This window comes from Prionailurus bengalensis, chromosome F2 (assembly GCF_016509475.1).
Source record: "Prionailurus bengalensis isolate Pbe53 chromosome F2, Fcat_Pben_1.1_paternal_pri, whole genome shotgun sequence".
Taxonomy (NCBI): domain Eukaryota; kingdom Metazoa; phylum Chordata; class Mammalia; order Carnivora; family Felidae; genus Prionailurus; species Prionailurus bengalensis.
Window position 1 is genome coordinate 41,556,309 of NC_057353.1, and position 23,318 is coordinate 41,579,626.

Below are 23,318 nucleotides of genomic sequence, written 5' to 3' on the forward strand. Positions count from 1 at the left end.
TTACAACTGGTGTTAACTAGTTTTTGAAAATAATCAGGATTTGTTTTTGTAGGTAATAAAACGAATGATAAAATGCTGTTCTTTGCTGAATTGCCACACACAGGTTAGTTTATGATATGTTGGTTTATTTTCATGTATATTGGAATTTGCAGTAAATATAAAGCATTGGACTGGGAAATCGCCTTTATTTTCTTCACCATAATTGCTTAAGTTTACGGTATTTAAGAATTTGGCATATTAAATTTTTTTTTTTTTTTTAGTTTTTTAATTTGAGAGAGAAGCAGTGTGAATAGGGGAGGGGCAGAGAGAATCCCAAGCCGCCTCCACATTGTCAGCCCAGAGCCCAGTGTGGGGCTCAAATTTATGAAACCATGAGATCATGACCAGAGAGCCAAAACCAAGAGTCGGATGCTTAACCAACAGAGCCACCCAGGCACCCCTTAATTTTTTTTCTAGGAAATTTTAACTAAAATGAAAGTATGAATTAGAAAACATTGGTCTTAGAACCTTCTAAATGGAAAAGAAGCATTTTTAAGGTGTGTGGGTTTTTTTTTTTAATATTTAAGAGTCGATATGCATGTGAGTCACTAGGAAAATACAAATCAGCACCACATGAGGTTCCACTTCATACTTGATGGAATGGCTGTAATTGAAAGACAGGCGCCTTGGTGGCTCAGTCAGTTAAGTATCCAACTCTTTTTTTTTTTTTTTTTTTTTAAATTTTTTTTTTTTTCAACGTTTATCTATTTTTGGGACAGAGAGAGACAGAGCATGAACGGGGGAGGGGCAGAGAGAGAGGGAGACACAGAATCGGAAACAGGCTCCAGGCTCTGAGCCATCAGCCCAGAGCCTGACGCGGGGCTCGAACTCACGGAGCGCGAGATCGTGACCTGGCTGAAGTCGGACGCTTAACCGACTGTGCCACCCAGGCGCCCCATCCAACTCTTGATCTCAGCTCACGTCATGATATCATGGCTCGTGGGTTCAAGCCCCATGTCACGCTCTGTGCTGATGGCACAGAGCCGGCTTGGGATTCTGTCTCTCCCTCTGCCCCTCCCCCACTCGTGCAGCCACGCTCTCTCTCTCTCTCTGAAGATAAACTTAAAAAAAATAGTAACCAGTATTGGTGAAGGTGTGGAGAAATTGTAACCTTCATACGTTGCTGGTAGGAATATAAAATGGCATGACCTGCCAAACAATTTGGCAGTTCCTCAAAAATTTAAGCATAAAATTACCATGTGACCTAGACCTAACAGTTCCATCCCTAGGTTTGTAACCAAGAAAATTGAAAACATGTCCACAGAAAAATTTGCACACGAATGTTCACAGTAGCGTTACTCATCTTAGCCAAAAAGTTGAAATAACCCAGATGTCCATCAGTTGAGGAATGGATAAATAAAATTTGGTAGATCCTACGGTGGAATATTATTTAGCCAGAGAAACAAATGAAGTGCCGATACATGCTACAACAGGGGTGAATCTTGGAAGTATTAGGTTGAGTGGAAAAAAGCCAGATACACATGGCCTTGTTATTATGATTTCATTCATATGAAATGTCCAGAATAGGCAAATCTATAATCAGAATGTAGATTAGCAGTTGCCAGAGACTGAGGGTGGAGAAATGGACTAGCTGTGACAGGTCTGATTGCAGGTTCTGTATGTCCTTGAAAGGCATTATGTAATATTTCTGTTTCACAGTTTTCCATTCCTTTTCGTTTTTTGAATGGGCTTTTAAAATGAACAAAGCTCTAAAAATTTATGATTTAGATCATTGATTTAAAAATTGGGCAGACAGGGGCACCTGGGTAGCTCAGTCGGTTAAGCATCTGACTTTGACTCAGGTCGTAATCTCCTGGTGTGTGAGTTCAAGCCCTGTGTCGGGCTCTGTGCTGACAGCTCAGAGCGTGAAGCCTGCTTCAGATTCTGTGTCTCCCTTTCTCTTTGCTCCTTCCCTACTTGCAGTCTGTCTCTTTCCTCTCAAAAATAAACATTAAAAAAAATTTTTTTAAATGGGCAGATGCGTATGTAAAGGTTTTTGCAATTAAAATTAGATAGGATCCATAATTATGAGCTGATCTACTCAGTATGATCTGCAAGCCCTCTTTAGTGTGTTCTTGATGTAAGAATCATTAAAAATTGCCCTTCCCAGGGGCACTCAGTCAAAAGAGCCAAACCCATGCTGGGTGTACAGATTACTAAGAGAATTAAATAAACTTAAAAAAAAAAAAAAAAAAATTAGGCCTCCCAAACCAGGAGAGTCCTTGTTGACACTGGTTACGTTAAATCATTTTCTTTGTTTATGTAGGTGGCAATTTTATGTCAGTTCCTCAGAGAAATTGACTACAAAACAGCCTTTAAATCATTGCAGGAACAAAACAGGTATGAATGATTTTTAAAATAAAATGAAGTTGAAATTTTTCTGCTTAATAAAGAGGAAGTAACTAAAATCTGTTTTTCAGTCATGATGCTATGGACTCCTACTATGACTACATATGGGACGTTACCATTTTGGAATACTTGACCTGTATCCTTCTATCAACATATGTGATATTAGGACAGTTCACTTCTGTAAATTAAAAAAGTACTGTAAATAAACAGTTGAGATTTTGTCATGGTATTTAATAATATCAGATTTATTCTTAACTGATTTGTTTAGATCTTCATCATAAAAGAGGAGAAACTGATAAAAGACAAATTGCGGTAAGTTATTTTATGCCTTTCTTCAGTAATACACTTAATTTCCCTGATTGTAAATTTCCTTGACTGTCGTTAAGATTTGGACCCCTCACCCCCCCAAAAAAGATTTTGTATGCCTAGTTACTGTCAGATTTTGGTTATCAGTGTTTACTTTTTAACAGACCTATTTTCATCTAGAGCTTTATATCTCTTTTATTTTAAAATATTGGATCACGTCCTCTCTCTGCTCCAAACCTTTGAATGGTTTCCTATCTCCTATAATCTCAAAGTCTTTATAATAGCTTACAAGCCTGCATATGACCTCTAGCTGTCCATCCGACTTTCTTGCTAACTTTTGCTACACTATTAGCACTACTGTTCTTTGAACATGCTGAAAACATTCACCACCTGAAGGGCTTTTGAAATTTTCTTTTCTTTTTTCTTTTTTATTTTTTATTTTTGGGACAGAGAGCGACAGAGCATGAACGGGGGAGGGGCAGAGAGAGAGGGAGACACAGAATCGGAAACAGGCTCCAGGCTCTGAGCCATCAGCCCAGAGCCTGACGTGCGGCTCGAACTCCCGGACCGCGAGATCGTGACCTGGCTGAAGTCGGACGCTTAACCGACTGCGCCACCCAGGTGCCCCTGAAATTTTATTTTCCATAAACATTCTTTAACTTCCCTCAGGTCTCCTGGAATGTCATCTTAGTCTTCCACTCAGGTCATGATGTGGCAGTTCATGGGTTTGAGCCCCACGTTGGGCTCTGTGCTGATAGCTCAGAGTCTGGAACCTGCTTCAGATTCTGTGTCTCCCTCTCTCTCTCTGTCCCTCCCCTGCTCATGCTCGCTCGCTCTCTCAAAAATAAACAAATGTTTAAAAAGAAGAAATTAAAAAAAAAAAGTCATCTTAGTGATCATTTCCTGACCATCTTATAAAATAGCCATGTCTTTCTCTACCCTTTTTCCTCCAACACTCTTTTTCTCATTTCCCTTTTGAAAATGTCCTCCATTATACTTCTGATTTACATCTGACATACTATATATTTGCTAATTTATTGGCTGTTTCCCCACCAAAAACTTGGCTTTGTCATAGCTGATACCTAGAATGGTGCCTGGCACATTATAGATGCTCAGTAGTTATTGATAGATGAGTTATCTGTTTTTAAGTTTGACTTATAAGCCAAAGTATTCTAAAATTTTTTAGTGTTTATTTAGGGAGAGAGGGAGAGAAAGAATACCAAGCAGGCTCCACACTGTCAGCGCAGAGCCCAACACGGGGCTCAAACTCACAAACCGTAAGATCATGACCTGAGCCGAAATCAAGAGTCAGGTGCTTAACGGACTGAGCCACCCAGGCGCCCCAAAGCATTATAAATTTATGGCCATTTTTACTTGACTAATACTTGCTGCATCAGTATCACCACAGATAATTTTTCTTGTTGCTTTCGCTCATAATAACAAAATTATGTGCTATTGTATATCTTTTAAAGCTTTCTGTATGGACTAAGTTGTATGGGCATTATTTGGAGGGGGAAAATAATAGTATGTTTTTTAAAAATCAAAAGGAAAAAGAACATGAAGCCAGCCTACTTGATTGGAGGCAAGTCATTCTCCATTTCAAGCTTATCCACAGCTGGTAGGCATACTAAAGTTGTCACATCTCCAGTGCTATTTCCAGACCGTCTCTACTTGTATCATTTTAAGCCCTTTCTCCTTAAAAGTTTACACTTGTCTCTTTAGTAGGTCATCTAACCAAGCTACTGGTTATTCCTCCACATGCATCAAAATATACGTGATTATTTACCCAACATCCTTATCCATAGCTTTCCAAGTTTGATTGTTACTTTTACTTAGCATCAGCCACCCACACCCGTAGCCGTGTCTTATTGTCAGAATTGTTCTACCTAAGATCCATCTGCCGGTAAATTATCCTTCTCTTATTTCCTGGCTCCCATGTTCCTCATGATCAGTGAGATATTCAGGTTTGTGACCAATTTTTCCCCAGTCTGTCAGCCCCTTCCCAGCTTCCCTTCCTTCCCTACTCACTTTGAATATGGCAAATACCTATGTGTACACTATCAAGAGGTGCTGATTCCGCTGGTCTGAGATAAGGTCTTGGAATCCAAATTTTAAGTTTCCCAGCTAGCTCTGATTATGACAAACCAGGTTTGGGAACCCCTGCTTATCAATGACTGACTGTCAAAACTACCCTTTGGTCAGTATTTTCAGCATTTTGGGGCACCTGGCTGGCTCAGCTGGAGTGTGCTAATCTTGGGGTCGTGGGTTCGAGCCCCACATCGGGTGTAGAGATTACTTAAATAAGTAAAATGTGAGGGGCGCCTGGGTGGCACGGTCGGTTAAGCGTCCGACTTCAGCCAGGTCACGATCTCGCGGTCCATGAGTTTGAGCCCCGCGTCAGGCTCTGGGCTGATGGCTCAGAGCCTGGAGCCTGTTTCCGATTCTGTGTCTCCCTCTCTCTCTGCCCCTCCCCCGTTCATGCTCTGTCTCTCTCTGTCCCAAAAATAAATAAACGTTGAAAAAAAAATTTTAAAAAAAATAAGTAAAATGTGAAAAAAAGTGTATATTCAGCATCTTTGCATTTTTGTCTTTCACTTCACCTGGAAAAATTCCAACCCTGAATTGGTTCAAAGATTTTGCTTTTTTCCCCAAGCCACTGAGTTTGGTTGGAAAAAATCCTGCCACCATATAAACTGTGGTGCTATTACCAAACCATGGTCTCAGAGCTTAGCTGGCTCCTTATCTCTTTTGTGTTATGGGCCAGCAGTCAGTGGTCTGCTTTCTTTTCAGGGACTATTTTAGACATTCCCTGTGTTCAGCCCCCTCTCCTTTCTCCCTGTTCCGTACTTCCTTGCCTGTGTTTGGAATAGACCAGAAAAGACTATCAGCTCCTGTCCACATGGAGTTGTAGTTTTGGGAATTGTGGCCTTATAAGTAAAGTACCAGCTTGAAATCCCTCCTTAAAAAATTCTACCTCTGTGCTCATTGTTAAGTGTACTCTTAGTAGGAGGTTATGTTACTCTTTTTTTTTTTTTTTTAAGGAAATTTATTAAGGGAGGAAAGGGTATTTGGTTTTTTAAGTTACTTAAATTCAACTTAGTTAACATACAATGTAATATTATCTTCAGGTGTAAAATGAACTCATCACAGTAAGTGCACTCCTTAATCCCCATCTTTTTTACTCATCCCTCACCCACCTTTCCTCTGGTAGCCATCAGTTTGCTATAATTAAGAGTCTGTGTCTTGGTTTGCCTCTCTCTCTTTTCCCTATTTTCTCTCTGATCATTTGTTTTGTATCTTAAATTTCACATGTGAGGTATTTCGTATGGTATTTATCTTTGATTTATTTCACTAAGCATATTACTCTCTAGCTGCATCCACATCATTGCAAATGGCAAGATTTCATTCTTTATGGCTAATATTCCATTGTATTATACATATATATACACACACACACATATGTATACACATATGTATATACACATACATACATACACACACATATGCACACATACTACATCATCTTTATCCATTCATCAGTCAATGGACACTGGGCTGTTTCCTTAGTTGGGCTATTATAGATAATGCTGCTATAAACATAAACATAGAGGTACGTATATTTTTTTTCCCCAAATTTTTATTTGAATTCTAATTAACATACATGCAATATTGGTTTCAGGGGTAGAATTCAGTGATTCATCACTTACATACAACACCCAGCAAGACTCTCCTTAATACCCATCACCCATCTAGCCCACCCCCACCCACCTCCCTCCAGCAAACCTTAGTTTGTTCTCTATTGTTAAGAGTCTCTTATGGTTGGGGTGCCTGGATGGCTTAGTTGGTTAAGCACCTGCCTCTTGATTTTGGCTCAAGTCATGATCTTGCAGCTCATGAGATTGAGCCCTACATCAGACTCTGTGCGGACAGTGTTGAGCCTGCTTGGGATTCTCTGTTTTGCTCTCTCTGCCCCTCCCCCCCCCCAAAATAAACTTAAAAAAAAAGAGAGTCTCTTACGGTTTCCCTCTTTTTTTTTTTTTTTTAATATATTTTTTTCAACGTTTATTTATTTTTGGGACAGAGAGAGACAGAGCATGAACGGGGGAGGGGCAGAGAGAGAGGGAGACAGAATCTGAAACAGGCTCCAGGCTCTGAGCCATCAGCCCAGAGCCCGACGCGGGGCTCGAACCCACGGACTGCAAGATCGTGACCTGGCTGAAGTCGGACGCTTAACCGACTGCGCCACCCAGGCGCCCCTGGTTTCCCTCTTTTTTTTCTTCCCCTCCCTTATATTCATCTGTTTTTCGTAAATTCCACATATGAGTGAAATCCTGTTGCATTTTTCCTCTGATTTCACTTAGCATAATACAGTTTAGCTCTGTGTCGTTGCAAATAGCAAGATTTCATTCTTTTTGATGGCTGATTATTCCATTGTACGTATATATGTATATCTGTGTGTGTGTATGTATATATATGTATGTGTGTGTGTGTGTGTGTGTATACACACACACACACACACACACACACACACCATTATCTTTGTCCATTAGTCAATGGACATTTGGGCCCTCTCCATAGTTTGACTATTGTTGGTAATGTTACTCCTTGATGAAGGCAAGTTTTTAGGCTTTTGATTCAACCTGTTCAGTGACCTTTAATTAGTTGTCTCCTCTCCTGTATTGTCAGCCTCTCCCATAGCTTATAAACTATTTCATGCTTGACTGTACCTCTACTTCCCTTGTCCCTTCTCTGCCCAGTTCTGTGAAGCTCTCGACCCATTGTAATTTGACTTCTGCTCTTATCACTCTTAACCGTTCTCTCAAGGATCACCAATATCAAAGTCAGTGGATGCTTTTCAGTCTTTATCGTGTTGACATCTCACTTCTTAAAATTCTTTATTCCTTTGGCCTCCCTGACATTATTTTCTCTCAATTTTTTTCACTGACTCTTCTGCCTTTTCTTCTGTCCTTTTCTTCATGAGCATCTCCCTCTGTCTCCCCCTTAATCTTGGTTTCCTCAGAGTTTAGTCCTTTCGTTATTTTCAGATTGCCCTACATTCTCCCTAGGTAGTCTCATCCACTCATGGGTTTAACTACTACCCACAGTGTACATTATTTCTCTCAAATCTCTGGCTCCAATTCCAACTTCTGTCTTATACTTTGGATTTTTATAGCCAGTCATCTTTGTTATTTTATCTGTTGGAAATCATTCTTTAGTCATATACCCTATGACTAGGTTTTTCCACATGCACTCCTTCATGTTGAAACGGTGTTGACGGTTAGTCTTTGTTGTTTAAAGAAGTTATAACAGGGTTTCTTTTTAAAAAATACATGATTTATTTGAGAGAGAATCCCCATAGGCTCCACATTGTCAGTGTGGAGCCCCAGGTGGGGTTGGAACTCCTGAACTGTGAGATAATGACCTGACACCAGGAGTTGGATACTTAACCATCTGAGCAATCCAGGCACCCCTGGGCTTCTTTCTTTTTTTATCTAAAGATGTAGATTGCCTTTTAACCTAAAGGTAATTCTAAGATCCTAAAATACATTCTAACACAATGCTCTTTGGCAGATTATACTATAGATTTTTAGTAGGCTGAGGTATTCTAATTATGAAAGAAATGAACCACTTTATATAGGCTATCATAATGCTGAGCAACTACCTATTTTTGCATGTTAAAAAAGTAAAGCCTTTCCTGAAACATGAATTTTGATTTTTCAAACTATTTTTTAGGAGCCTTAATTAACTGTAAAAATGTGTTGGATGATATGTAGAGCTTATTTGCTGGTATTTTTAGTCAAATAAACTTACATGAATTAATGTTCCTGTAGATAGTCTTTTCTTATCCACAGGGGATATGTTGTAAGACCCGGGTGGATGCCTGAAACCATAGGGAGTACTGAACCCTATATATAGATATTTATGTAATAAATTATTAAAAATATTGTTACAAATGTTACAAATATTATTACAAATATCAAAATATTGTACTCCCTCTTCTTGGGATGATGTGAGGTGAATGATGTAGGCATTGTGGTAAAGCATTAGATTACTTTTGACTCTGAGACCTGTTAGGAGGAGGATCATCTTCTGGACCATGCTGGACTTCAGATAAGGGGGAACCTACTGTAATTCCATGAACAGTGGCTAGGCATTTGATCTTTAAGAGTGGCTCTGAGTCTGTCTTTAATTTCTTCTACACCTCCCATCATTTACAGTTGACTTTGTTAGCATGTAGGTAGTTTTGTATTGTGTATACTAGCAAGACTTTGTTTTTGACTACACCTGTAATAACATCACCTTTCTGTTTTGGAAGATCAAAGCCATCGGTCAGACAGAATTGAACGCAAGCAACCCAGAAGAAGTGTTACAGCTGGCAGCGCAGAGAAGGAAAAAAAAGTTTCTCCAAGCAATGGCAAAACTTTACTTTTAAACAGTTAGTTAAAAATTTTTAATTTTTATTTTTTAAACAATGGGCTAAAAATAAACAGTATTAGATTATATAATACATATTTACACATTTAGTGGTGTTTTCTTTTCAGACAAAATACTGAAACAATTTAAAAACAAGAACTGTACAGAAGACTTCATACCATAACCACAGCTTAAATTTATAATTTCTTCAAAAGAAGAGATTCATGTATCCAGTAAGAGAATAAACTAGCAATCTGGTATGCTTTGTTTTCTAACTAAACCCACTTTCGAGGTTGAAATTTCATTAAAAACAAACTAAAATATGTAGAAGTAGCTAGTCTATACACAGCAAGTTCTTATGTCAGGGTTTTGTTTTGTTTTTAATAAATAATCTAGGAGTCAGTATACATTTACTACTTTTTCTGCCTTATGAAAACAGAAGTTTAGGCCAAGTGTTAAGCTTTATCACTTTGTCCTTAACTCAGTGTAGGAATTTAAAAACGACCTTAACAGTTTTGCAAACATAAATAAAGTCTTAGTCACACTAAATTAAGAAAAATCCTTAGGGATGTCTTGGAGTTAGTAAAGTGACTTTCTCATATAAATAGGTTGAAAGCGTACTTTTTCACTTAAATTGTGATGTACAAAAAGTCATTATAAAGCAACCTCTGTGTCAAAGCCCAAAGTAGGAGCTACACATTTAGCTTGTTTAAAAGTTCTTTGGTATTCCCCCTGTTTAGACCACAGTTTAAACACCATGTTCATTTAAGCCTTACTGGTTAAAAAATTTTATGGCAAGGCAGATGAAATAAACAGATTAAAGTTCACCTTTTGTAAAAATTCAAGTTTTATAATAGCTTGCTACAGCAGCTGTAGATAAATTAGTCACCTTATTACAAAACTAAATCTTTGTAAACAAGTTTAAATTTTATTTTCAAAAACCAAATTGCACTAGTCAAGACAATATGAATTTTGAGAATCTAAAAACTAGATTCAAAGTATTGTATTAATGTCGCCTTTAAGGTGGCACTTACCTAGTCTAAAACTCCAATGATAAAATTCTTAGTTTATCAAGATAACACAGTAATACTGGATCAAAAAAAAAAAAATTATGGCATAAAGTGTGGCTATCTTCTATTCAGTCACCTTGGGAATGAAGTCATCTTTGTAAACAAGTCCCGCTGTTTAAACAGCTAATGTAGGAATTTCTTCCTTAATGCCAATTTTAAGTGGTTTTTTAAAATCGAAGAATGGCAGTGAAACTTCTGAATTGGCTAGGACAGTCATAGCACTATTTTCCTGAAAACTTTAGTAGTTCAGTTCTAGGAAATTCTACCAACGGTCAATTCCAACTTGTTTGCTTAGTTAACCTTCGTTAGTATTTTCCTGGTGGTTTTTCAGTGCTCTTCGGTGGTGTCATAATGCCTCCACTGCACACTGGTGACAACTGTCCCCCCTTTTGAAAGGTGTTTACATAATTTACTTCATCCTATACATGTGAAGAAATCATGCAGAGATTAACAGGTAAGGTAAAGCACTGATAGAGTAAAACAAAGTCAAACCAGACTTGGATATTAATTTGAGACTACTTAGACCTCATGAAATGGTCTCTTTATGTCTTTGCAAGCATGACTAGTCCTATTCTAGAGGTGCAACAGTTTGAACTGAATGTAGCTGTATTTTTAAAAAACTCTTACTTGGACTACTGGCATTAATCTTGAGACATTCCACAAATTTTGCTGTGACATCAGTGTGCCCATTAGAGCTTTCTATCTTGTATCACTGCCCTAAAGTATTTCTAGTATCCTTATTAGTTTCAGTAACTTACTAGATATAAAATGAAAAGCCCCACAAGAAACATACCAGCATAGCCAGATAATTTGTATGTGTCTGGATATTGTGTCTGTCTTCCATAGAAATCTTCTTAAAAATCTTCAGCTTCACAGGACTAGTACTTTTTACTACACTGGCAAAAGGCACCATCCAGTCTACACATTCAGAAATGTTGTCCCATTCCAAACCTAGATAGAGGAAAGTTAGGAAAATGTGAAGGTTACAAGAGAAATTGTCAATATATTGGCTTGTCCTTCCGATTTTAAAGATAATTTGAGAATGCTAATCTGCTTTAACTTCTTAGAATTGGATTTTGGCCTTCTAATAACTGTTCATAAGGTGACTTATTTTGTGGGAGAAAAAGACTTAGAGCTTCTTAACCCGTACCTTCTACATATGAAACTGAAGTTGTCAAAACCCAAAGAACTCTTAAAGCAGGGCAATGACCATGCTGACTGACTTCAAACAGATTTAAATTCCATTTGACCTTATTTTTTGTTTATGGATATATACTGAAGATGAGGAAGGACTTCTAACAAAAGAGAAGGTAATTGTTAACCTAATGTTTTCCATTAAAATTTTAAACTGTTTAATAGGAAGCTAAAGTTGATAAATTAATAGTCCCTTGTGAACATGTAAGAAGATAACAAAATATAGTGCCTTACCTGAGGCTTTCTTAACCACTTCAATAGAGGTAAAATGGCACAAGGCAGCGGCAGCCAGGATTCTGTACTGGAATTCTAATGAGTCGATGGCTAGAATACACAGATCTAAAAGCTAGCAAAGGAAAAAGCAAACGTACATGTAATTAGGAGGAGAAAGGATGAGTAATCAATGTTGCTACTAAAGATCAGTCAGCTATAATTTTAGAGTACTTATGATGTGGACCCATGTGCCAAGAATTGCTAAAACTACAGGGATCCAGAGATAATTTCCTTCAGAGTGGTGGCTCAAGCCAGGAAGTGAATAGACAAGGATTGTTATGATGCAGTGTGGTGTGTAGCAGTAGGAAAGGCACCTAATCCAGAGTGGGGAAGACCTGTGCTGCTTAAATCTTAAAAGACGCAGTAGCCACGAAGATTGGGAGGTAGAGAGTATTCTAGGTGTAGGGAATAGCATTTGCAAAGATAAATGAAATATTACTTTCCCTTGGAACCTCTAGTTCAGAACAAAGGAATTCCTTCATTCCTTATTTTAAAAGGGAGAGGGGCGTAGGTAGAGAGGCACAGATTAGATCATAGATTAGCCTAGATTAGATCATAAAGGGTCTGTAAATTTAGTTCTGATTACTGAAATTATTGGAACATTTTAAGTCAGGAAAGATACATTTTAAGAATGATCCTTTAGAAACATGTTCCTTTCTGTGTATCTGCTTTACTGTAATCTAAACAGTGAGATTATTTAAAAGGCAATATAATCTAGGTAATAAAGAGTATAGTAGAATTGTGTAAAAGGGCTAGATTTTAGAGGCTAAGGTAATACTGTCCATGGAATAAACAAATTATGTTTGCTCCCATTGTCCAGAAGGTAGAAACATGAGAAGAGTTAGAAAGAAACAATGTAGAAATAGTAATTATTAGCTTATCAAATTTTTGTTCTCTATCAAAAAGGTATAGCTGCCTATGATAATTTAGGATGCTGGCAATTCTGACAGAAAAAATAAGCCCTCATTAGAAAGTTTTACAAAATGAATCAATTCTAATTCAGTTTTAGTTCATAAGGTGTTTACTAGATTTAAAATACAAATTAAATTTCAACCTAGGTTATTTAAAACCCAACCCAAAATACCACAGTTCCTTCAGTTCCTTATGTAAGCTTTTCATATTCTACAGAGAATTCGAACATAGATTTTTCTCACTTATATATAGTAGTACAGCAACCTTTAAGATACATACGAGAAGTAAGCAGGAAAGAACATTTGCTATGTTGGCCTACAAAAGCATAATTTGAAATTAGATTTTTTAAAAATGTTATAACTAATCTTAATTCTAATGTATAAAATAGGTACAGTGTGTTCAAATATGAGGATAAGATTATCATACAGAATAATTTCCTATCATACTAAAGACAGCTGGCTGCTAAATACCAAAAAGAGGTATTTAACACTCTAAACCCCTAAAGAATGAAGAGTACTCATAATACATTTAAACTGGAAGTTTAAAGTCTGTTCTCTAGAATTATTAAGCAATGTAAATACTGGGAACAGAATTTTATGCATCAGTTTTGTTCTAGTCAATTAAGGAGTGAATTTAATTCATTACGATTTTTGTTGTATAATTTAAGACTGTAAATGCACTAAACAGTTACAATAAACATTAGCATATCTGCAGTGAAAATACCTGAGCTATTTGAATGAACTTTTCCTGAGAATACTGAGGTAGAAGAACTTTAGGAGCATCTTTAAGAGCATCAACTTGGAGGAAGAGATTTAGCCAGGAGATGACTGTTACAGGACAGAGTTCCCATTTTAAAGCCTGTTAATAGTATGAAAACACCTGTTAGTAAATGTAAGTATATATACACTGTAATATATAGCTAATTTACTAATAGTCCTTTAAAAGCTTTCTGCTTTAGGCCTATTTCTTCCTAGGAATTTTATTCTGAACCTTATTTTATTAAAAGTACTTGTAGATACTTCAAAATGTAAAGCTGCTTGTATTTTACAGTTTATTAATCTAGTTCCCTTTTTTATTCTATCTTAATAAGCTCATTGAGCCTAATATTCATTCCTTCTTTTCTCATTTCTTGCAGCCCCTGGTCTTCCAAATCTATTCTCTACTTTATTGAAACTGCCATTTTAAAATTATATTCAGTGAACAAAGCAAATTCCATTCAGATCTTCCAAAAACTGATCTAGACTTTTTCTTTCCATGATCTTTAATGGCTCCAGTCAAAATGTAAAAGTTCAAAACAAAAAAGGCAAATCTTAATGTATCATATCTTTTTCTTCATGAAGCTTTGGGACTTTACCATTTACAAGCAGTCTAATTAGGGAAGAACAAGAGAGTATTGCAGAGAATTCCGTCTTCTCTTTACATCCTCATACTGTGCTTCACGTCTGAATCTGAGTAAGTTTACTGTTAGAACAATATCAACGTGCCAGCAAGGTCCCATTCTAATAGAGCTATCAATATGAATGTTTACAGACTGTAAGCATAATTTAGAAGACATAAATTTGTAATTTACAACACATAGTAAATGAAAGTCATTGTGTTTTCTTGTGTGTCCTGTATACAAAGTTATGATGTCCAAATTTTTTTTTTTAATTTTTTTTTCAACGTTTTTTATTTATTTTTGGGACAGAGAGAGAGCATGAACGGGGGAGGGGCAGAGAGAGAGGGAGACACAGAATCAGAAACAGGCTCCAGGCTCTGAGCCATCAGCCCAGAGCCCGACGCGGGGCTCGAACTCACGGACCGCGAGATCGTGACCTGGCTGAAGTCGGATGCTTAACCGACTGCGCCACCCAGGCGCCCCCACCTTAATCACTTTTAAAGCAGTATATTCTCATTATAGAAAACTTGAAAGACACAGAAAAATGGTCTACAGGTTAAGTAAACTCTCCCCCCCCACCCCCATTTATCCATACCATTGTCAATATATTGATGCATTATTAACCTCTTTGAACTGGATCTTAATGCTGAATGAAGTCTGTTTTGACCACTTACAGTGTGTTCTTTGAGATTCAGTAGTTAACTGTTAAGTTACTAAAACTGCAACTAGAATCACTTAATACCTTTAATATAATAAGTTCCATTCTTAAGATATCCTCTTCACTGCAGGCACCATCAGTGACATAAGCAAACTCTTGGAGCTTAGGAGCATAGATTTCCTTTAAAATGGATTTTAAAAAAAACATTAGGTGTAGTTGAGACCGAGATTAAAGCAAAAAGAATTCTACAGAAACCACTTAACAGGCTTTGTTTTTAAGGACAGCTTCGTAAAGTGATTTTAAATCTTAGTAATGATACGTTTCTCAGATGTAGGAGGTGAAATTAGCCAACTACATTGAAACTTATTTTCATAGGCTTGATCTTGAATTTCAGTTAATAAACAACTAGAATATTTTAACCAGCCATTTCAGTTAAAAAAATAAGAAGCCAAACTTGTTTTAAGCAAAATTGCGTAGTATATTGGCCAGACCAGAACAAGACTCTTAATGAGGTCTAGAAACTACTGAAAATCATTCCTTTACCCTAGTATAAAAGTATGGTACGTCAACATTGTGCAGTTTCGCTGACAGGTCGGTCTGAACAGTCCAGAGAACAAATAGAATGATCAGAGTAGAAGAGAGGCCTGTTACAGATGAGAACAGGCTAAAAATCAAGATTTCAGTCTAGAAAGCTACCTGAAACACACAGTTGAATTCCAGAGAAGGGTAGACTAAATATAAAATTATTCACCAAATTTGGCAGGATTGGGAGATAGCCCTTAAAGCTCAGAACAAAAATATGGAAGAAAAAAATAAATTCAAGGAAATTAAGGCATGTTTCACAGTCCTCCTCCTGCCCTCAAGATGATAAAGGTTTCAAAAATCTCAAAAGAAATTATGATAATCCAAAATATATTGTTTAAGAAAACCAGATGGAGATTGTGTGAAGGAAAACCTCAGGCAAGAAAAGAGTTGCTTTCTATCCTGGCACCGCCAGCAGACACAGATAGAGACCATTATTCTAACCCAGCAGAGCTATTTATTTCATTTGATTGGTCAGTTAGTTTTCAAAGACCATTCTATTGAATCCAAGTGCCATAATTATGTATTGGGACCACACTGGTATATTTTGTTTGGCAGAATGAGACATGGACTATTTGCCTACATTACATTTCCGGAATCTAAACCAGACACTTAGAATAGGCTCAGATACTACAAAAGGAAGTATATTTATCCCTCCATACAAATCAAGAATGTTCAAAAAATGTTTTAGGGGAAAAATAAATCCACTTATCTTAGAGTTCATATCCAAAGTTGTAGGGATTGATGTGATGTAAAAAGAGTTTAAGGTAAATCTATCTGTGGATACACTTTGAGAACTTACCTCAAGTTTGGAAGCAATGAATAATGAGGTAATTCCAATGAGCTGAAGCATATTTTTATTTATATCCTTTTGTGTCAACATAAATCTGTCAAAAAAGTCTTGTGCAAGGTAAAATGTTTCTCTATGAAGTGTGTATACTTCACATACCTAGAGAAGGATCCAAATATTTACATCATCATTTGATGAATTTCTTCAAATTAGAAAGTTAGATCCTAACATACCAGTCTTTAGAATACTTTTTTTTTTAAATGTTTATTTTAGTGGTGGGGGGGAGCGGGTAGGAGTGGAGTGGGGGGGGGGAGGGGTAGAGAGAGAATCCCAAGCAGGCTCTGTTGTCAGCGCCAGAGCCTGATGCAGGGCTCGAACTCACAAAGTGTGAAATCAGGACCTGAGCCAAAATCCAGAGTCAGAGGCTTAATGGACTGAGCCACCCAGGTGCCCCTGAAATTTTAAGCCCAACTTTGTTTTTTAGGATACCAAAGCTGAGATTGGGCAAGGGTGAGGAGGGAGACAGATGTTAACATGTACTAATAGGATAAAAAGAATCTATTACCATCCTCATTTACTAGTTTTATTGTTTTATTTTTTTGCCCACATGGACTTTATTCCCAGATTCATTTACACTTTTACTGACTATGAGCAAACTTTTCTATTAATTTCCTGTTTATTGCTGATAAATGGGTAAGCTCTCATGCTTAGTTTATATTTTTAATTCTAACAGCCCTAAATGATGGTCTTCACTGTTCTAGGCAGACCTTTAACGACAAAATAACTGTTCCCTTTAAAATTTTTTTAACTTCTTTTTTCCATGTTTTACTGCATTGGCTAAGAATTTTTATAGACAAAAACTGGATGAACAACATTGGTGACATATAAAGTCTTGATCACATCCCTTGTTTCTGACTGTACTGGGAATTTCCCAAATGTTTCACTACTGTTCTTAATAATAAATAATGTCTGTCATTTCCACACTTATTATAGGCAAAGCTTTAAATTCTCAAAATAACTCCAGAAAGTGACCATTATCCCCATTTTGAGGATGAGAAAACAGGGATAGAAATACAGGAGGGTTTTGTTGTTGTTTTTAATGTTCATTTATTTTGAGAAGGAGCACGTACGTGTACGAGCAGGGGAGGGGCAGGGAGAGGGATCCCAAGCAGGCTTCAGGCTGTCAGTGCGGGGCTCAATCTCACAAACCATGAGATCATGACCTGAGCTGAAGTTAGGAGTCAGATACATAACCGACTGAGCCACTCAGGAGCCCTGAAATACATGAGTTCTAATAATGTGTTTAGGAAATCTCTTAGTTTACTACATATTTTGAAATGAGAAATAGAAACTGAATTTCAAAAAATGTCTTTCACACCTATTGAGACTTGATGATTTTTCTCCTTTAAACTATTATGGTAACATTTAACCTATCTTTATGTTTCTAGATGAAAAGATATACTAAGAAAAAGAATTTAATGCTCTACTCTGTTTATTCTACCCAGTTTTGCATATAATCCTATTTAAGGGAAAATAGCAATAAATTTGGACAGTCCAATCCAATTCGGATTGGATAAAAAGTCAATGTAACAAAAAGGAAAAAAATTAAAAATCTGTATGATTGTGTTTAGGTTGCTTCCATGATCACTAGGTACTCCCAAAAGTCAAAACCCAACCACCTTCTTGTACCCATATGATTGAAATATAATCTTGTCTTCCAGTCAGAGTAAGAGATAAGATAACCTGACTGCAAAGAACACCATTTTATAGTCCTTTTTAAAAAACTTTTCTGATAGCTTCTGAGATTTACTCTCGCGTTGTTGCACCAAAAAGCCTAGTATTTCTCCCTTAGAATGCCTCATTTCTATCTTAAACACAGGGAGACTACAGAACAAATATCCAAGGGCTGGAGGCAAATAGGTTTGTTATCAACACAAGTAAATTCTTGGAATTATTATCCAAAGAATGGGAATGGGCCTAAACAAGAGAACATTTTGGGCATAGATCTTTAGGGACTTCAAAATCACTGTAATTCCTTTAGATTAATGGTACAGTATATTTCTGAAAGGAATAAAAGTATATAATAAAGGGAAACAATTGAGCGTAGAGGGCTTGGTACTTCTGGATATTTAAAGCCTCCTTATTTAGGACTTAGAAATCAAGATCCCAAATCATAATTTGGATTTTGGTGATGCAGAAAAGGACTTCTGAGGGCCCTGAAGCCTAGTCCTGGTTCTTCACTTTGTATAGCAGAACGTAAAACTTTGTCAATTATATATTCTGTTCATCTTGATTATCCTCAGCACCTAGTGCCTGGTACACAGCAATACTAACAGGTACCAGGAATTCCTAATTGGGTTTGGGTTATATGGGGTGTAGTGGCTGTGTTAGGATTTTACTCTCACAAAGTAGACATTTGCCATTTTGGTACCATCAACTACAGTAAGGACCCCCAAAAATATTTGCTGCTGGCCATGAATAATATACCAAGGGCACCTGAAAAGCACATTTACATCTTAAATATTTTTCCATCCTACAGAGACAAAGGTATTAATGGAACATACCTCTAAAAGCCAGTCTAGAAGTATTGACCTCATCTGTGGTTCCAGGTCAGAATGCAGAACTTCAAAATGTTTGTCATGAACGTATCTAGTCTCTTTTTTTAGCATGTTTAGCCAAACATCATTTGAGCATCCCCAACTATGGAAAGAGGTAGAAAAGAATCACTGTGACCTACATAATATACAACATACATTTTCAGACACTGAAATCCAACTTTCAATTAGAACTTGAAAGGAGCTCTTTAGAAACCAGTTCTTTAGCATGAAAAAACAGAGGCTTGAAATTATACAGCAAGAACTTAGACTAGACTTCAAGAGTACTTTCCCCAGAGCAACACTGAAATTTTAAATATTTAAGCATATAATCCCAGTAGAGACAAATCTCATCATCTCCAAACAGATCATCAATAGTAGAATCACCTAAAGTGGTGGTAGCTGGCAGAGTATAGTGAAGGGGCAGGTTGGCAAATTTAAATGTCTTAGTCCACTAATTTGCATATAGAGCCAAATAATACTACACTACGTGCTTTGTATAAGCTGTACCTCTTAGTCATATTCATTAACTAAAAAACATATAGACCTTACTAAGCTTGGTAGGAAGTAAATACGGTTGATACATCAAATGAAAATGTCGTATGTTAAAATGCTTCCATCTTAATTTAGAAAAATCATTTAAACTCCATTTAAAAGGAGTTCAGCTCCCCTCCCCCACTCATGCTCTGTCTCGCTCCAAGCTCTCAAAATAAATGTTAAAAAAAGTTTTTTTTTTAGTGGGGGGGGGGGCACCTGGGTGGCTCAGTTGGTTAAGTGACTGACTGCGGCTCAGGTCATGATCTCACAGTTTGTGAGTTTGAGCCCCGCATCAGGCTCTGTGCTGACAGCTCAGAGCCTGGAGCCTACTTCAGATTCTGTGTCTCCCCTTCTCCCTACCCCTCCCCTGCTCATGCTGTGTCTGTCAATAATAAATAAACATCACAAAAATTTTTGTTGTTGTTTTTTAAAAAAAGGGTGCCTGGGTGGCTTGGTCAATTAGGCGACCGACTTTGGTTCAGGTCATGATCTCACAGTCCAGGAGTTCGAGTTCCGTGACAGGCTCTGTGCTGACAGCTCAGAGCCAGAAGCCTGCTTCGGATTCTGTGTCTTCCCCCGTCTCTGCATGCCCCTCCCCCACTTGTGCTCTGTCTTCTGTGTCTCAAAAATAAATGTTAAAAAAAATTTTTTAAAGGTGTTCAGCTCCTCTAATGAGGCTTGCGGTATTCAAAGAAATGAAAATAAATTCAAAAAATCAGTATTTTAAATACCCATATCCTTTGTGAACAGCAAAGTATTCTCAAAATAATACATGCATAAATATCAGAGCAATTTTTGTATGTTTTTATAATGAAGGCAAAATAGGACTCAAAATAGTACAATATATTAAATTAGTACAATTTTAATTGACATTAAATTCAAAAAAAATATTCTTACCTTAAATCAGGCAAAGGTGAAGGATTAATAAAAAGATTTTTAAATCTGTAATTTGTAAATCTGGAGAAGTCACTTGTTCCTATTTCTTTGTGGGGTGTTTCAATGATTATACAAGGACTGATCCCTCCAGATAATACAGGTGGCCAACAATTCTGTCATTAAAGAAAAATTTGTGCAATAGAAAATCACCTTTTCGTCTTGGATCTTTCATAAATAGAAGCTAATATCTCTAAACCGACTATAGTTCTTCCCAAACACCATCGTTAACATTGCTGATAATCTAGTTGACATTTTATAAATAAGCCATACAGCTCCTACTGATCTTCAAACAGTTTAACAGGTGGGGTGTTTTAGAGAACAATATAATTCTGAAAATACAAGACATTCGGCATTGGGGGAGGAGAGGAATAAAAATTCATCTGTGGTCACATCACTTTCAAGATTAAAAAACTGAAGTTCTTCCCTTTTTACAATAGTAGCAAGGGCACCTTGTTTTATAAAAAGCTCCTCCCTTATCCCTACCCCCCAACCCTTTAAGCCTGCTCCCATACTTCAGAGTACTATAAGGCAAAACCTTAAAAATGGAATCAACCAAAGTCAATTACTTTAATATTTAAAGGACCTTTTCCCCAACCAATGCTGGTTTCAAAGAGAACCACGTCTCTAGTGTTCTCTGTACCACACGCAGAATAGGTAGCAAAGGGCTGGGTGCCAGTCTGTCAGTGACTTCACATCCTATTTATGCCCAAAGGAGCAGCTATTAGGACCCTCCACTAGCCAGAGAGGGAACAAAGAGCAGTACATTGGACAGATTAGGCGGGCCCTGGTGCACCAGGCGATTCCAAGAGGGAGGGATTTACAAAGAGGAACCAGCTGCTTCAAGGCAAACTTATTCTGCAGCTGTAGTAGGATTTAGGCACATACAAACCACCTAAAGATCAGCACCTTCCTGCTGACCTCGGGTCATTAAGAGTAAGAGTGTCAGAGGTATCTTTCTGTTGCACAGCAATAACGCAATTCAATTTTTATTTGTCCTGCATTCGTTTCACCCAACTCCCCGCCCCCCCCCCCAGTCCAGTTCTGCATTACCCTAATCTCATACTGATGTCTCTTGGTGACCTCCTCTTTTCTTTTTTTGACATCCTGGAAAATAGAAAAGACCACTGTTAAACTAAAGTCCCAGCAAAGAAGTTCTTCTCTCCTCCCTCTCCCCTTAACTCACCTGGGCTGTTTTTCTCTTCTTGGCCTGAATTATCTGGGCTTCTGGAGGGGAATCCGTCTGGCTGGGCTGGGGTTGCTGCTGCTGCTTAGCTTGTAAACGGCTACTACAGTGAATTTTTTAAAAGGAAGTTTTATGAGTCAAGAGTTTCAAACGCAGCAGCTAACTTTTAAACACATCTACAAGACAAAATAATGTTACCTGCGTCTTGACATTCTCTTCTTTCAGGTGTGTGAAAGCTCTGGAGAGGAGAGAGGAAAAATGAGAGTCAAATATATTGTCACCCATATTCTCCCAGGTGCCAGTCAGATGCTCATTCAGGGGTTGCAGCTGAGTCCTTCAGGAGGTGGCCTGAGTCATTTCACCGTGCTGTCTTACGCACTACAATGGTTACTTCACGGGATTAATTTTGGACACATGCCTGCGTCTCAACTGAACGTACAGTCGGGACGCGAGTGTCTTTGAGAATTTACAAAGCACCCCCAGCAAGGAGGGAGATGTCCCCCAAATGGGTCTTTTCTGCGCCCTCCATCCTCTCTCCCGTAACCCCTAGAGGGGCCTGGGCAGCGCCCCCACGTCCCCCCCTTCCATCCTGGACAAGCAGCGGAGAGAGAGGGGGTTGTGGAGGCGAAACGCTGTGGAGAAGCCGGTTCCGCGCCAATTTGGAGAGCGGCGGTGGCGGGGAAGCAGGGGGAGGAGGGAACTGAGACTTGTGTCACGTCCTTCAGTCTCCTTTCCCTCCTTCCCAGCCCCACTGGGCCCTGCCTGTCGCTTGGAGGGGCACTGGGACCCCGACTCCAGATAAGGGCTGGGAGCGAAGGAAAGAGAGTTAAAGAAAGGGGAAAACTGGGCTGGTCGGGGAGGTTTTCTCTCCGCGAAGGGGACCCAGACCCCGATCCTCTATCGCGCGGTAGAGCTCCTCTAACGAGGGTGGGAGGGAGAAGCCCCTGCAATGAGGGCATTTTCCTTCGCCTCCCCTTCGGGCAGCCCTCCACCCCCGCCACCTCCCCGACCCCCTGCCAAAGATCCTGACAGGAACGGAACGCGGGGAGCCATCCTCCCGACCCCCCAGCCGCCTAATTCTCAGCCTTCCCATATTTCCTCCCGCAGGCTCCCGCCCGCGGGAAGAATCGGCCCTGGGGGCTTTCTCTCCTCCCTCACTCCTCCCTACGCCCAGCAACTCCTCACCGCTAGACCCGCTACCGCTCCTCTCTCAGCTGGCGCCGGCGCCAACCCAATATATAGGCCAGGCCGGGCCCGCCCCGCACGCATGCGCCTCAGACTGACACCTCCGGACTGCGCGCTCCCCTCTCCCGCGCACCCGCCCCGCAGGCCCGCGCGCCGCGCCCTGCTCTCAGTCCGCGCCCGCCCACCCGGAGAGGCCAGGGCCCGCTAGCCTAGGCCCTCAGTTCGCGTTCACCTGCTCTCCACTTCACCTGCCTGCGATGCCTGGCGGCGGGAGGGAGTCTCTCAGAGGCCCCTCCTCCAAGGTTCGGCTCCCCACCGCCCTGCTTCCGCGTCTCCCGCCAGTAGTTTCCAGTTCCCTACCGCCCTCAACTCCCGGATCCCGTCGGTGTCGGGCAGCGGCTCAATCCCGGCTTACGACCAGGTGGAGGCGACGTGGGTGAGCACAGAGTAGCCAGGAAGTGGCCATCCTGTGGTGCTCTGGGGCTGTCCCGCTAAGTGCTCAAGGAACCCGGTTATTGCGGATGAGACGCCGGGACCAGGAGGACCCGCCCCTGAGGGAGGAGCGCCACTTTGGCTGCCGAACTGGCCAATGGGAGGCGAGGACGGCAGCACAACGTGGAGAGGCTGCAGAATGTAAACACAGCCGGGCGCACGGCTAGCCACGTGTGTCTCCGCGCCGCCCGTCGGGTCTGGGACCACCGGGGCCAGCCGTGGCACCCCAGGACAGCCAAACTCAGGGATGTCTGTCTTGCACTTTGCTCCATCCCGCCGACGGAGGAGGTTCGTATCAACCCTGTTTTCCCGCTCCCTGCTCCGCCAACCCGGTTGCCTCCCGGGGGTGGGTCTCTCTGCACTCCGCCGCCCTGCCTCTGCCAGGCGGATTCCCACTGCGAAGTCCCCGCGCGCAGGAAACGCTCG

General features: G+C 39.5%; 2 protein-coding genes across 4 annotated transcripts in view; one reads left to right on the plus strand and one right to left on the minus strand.

Annotated features, from left to right (window-relative positions):
* Positions 1–9,204, plus strand: part of INTS8 (integrator complex subunit 8) — a 54,610-nt gene extending 45,406 nt beyond the window's left edge. For all 3 annotated transcript variants that reach the window (XM_043601407.1, XM_043601405.1, XM_043601406.1), the window contains 5 exons: positions 53–103; positions 2,306–2,379; positions 2,460–2,524; positions 2,657–2,700; positions 9,011–9,204. In XM_043601407.1, coding sequence (XP_043457342.1) covers positions 53–103; positions 2,306–2,379; positions 2,460–2,524; positions 2,657–2,700; positions 9,011–9,127 — 351 coding nt within the window. In that variant the 3' untranslated portion in view covers positions 9,128–9,204. The remainder of the gene's footprint in view (positions 1–52; positions 104–2,305; positions 2,380–2,459; positions 2,525–2,656; positions 2,701–9,010) is intronic.
* Positions 9,205–10,014: 810 nt separating this feature from the next.
* Positions 10,015–22,468, minus strand: CCNE2 (cyclin E2). The gene is made up of 12 exons (XM_043601408.1): positions 22,401–22,468; positions 21,414–21,453; positions 21,216–21,318; positions 21,083–21,136; positions 19,994–20,145; positions 18,530–18,665; positions 15,978–16,124; positions 14,678–14,773; positions 13,281–13,415; positions 11,607–11,718; positions 10,972–11,129; positions 10,015–10,597 (listed from the first exon to the last, which is right to left on the minus strand). Exons 2-12 carry the CDS (start codon positions 21,425–21,427, stop codon positions 10,484–10,486), a joined length of 1,221 nt encoding a protein of 406 aa, XP_043457343.1. The 5' UTR covers positions 21,428–21,453; positions 22,401–22,468; the 3' UTR covers positions 10,015–10,483.
* Between the last annotated feature and the right edge of the window lie 850 nt (positions 22,469–23,318).

What these genes read in the sequence shown, in the direction of transcription:
- CCNE2 (XM_043601408.1), bottom strand. An exon ending in TCACCTTTGCCTGATTTAAG is followed by an intron (nt 18,666 to 19,993) that starts GTAAGAATATTT and finishes CTCTTTCCATAG; the next exon opens with TTGGGGATGCTCAAATGATG. An exon ending in AGTTCATTCAAATAGCTCAG is followed by an intron (nt 11,719 to 13,280) that starts GTATTTTCACTG and finishes TTCCTTTGCTAG; the next exon opens with CTTTTAGATCTGTGTATTCT.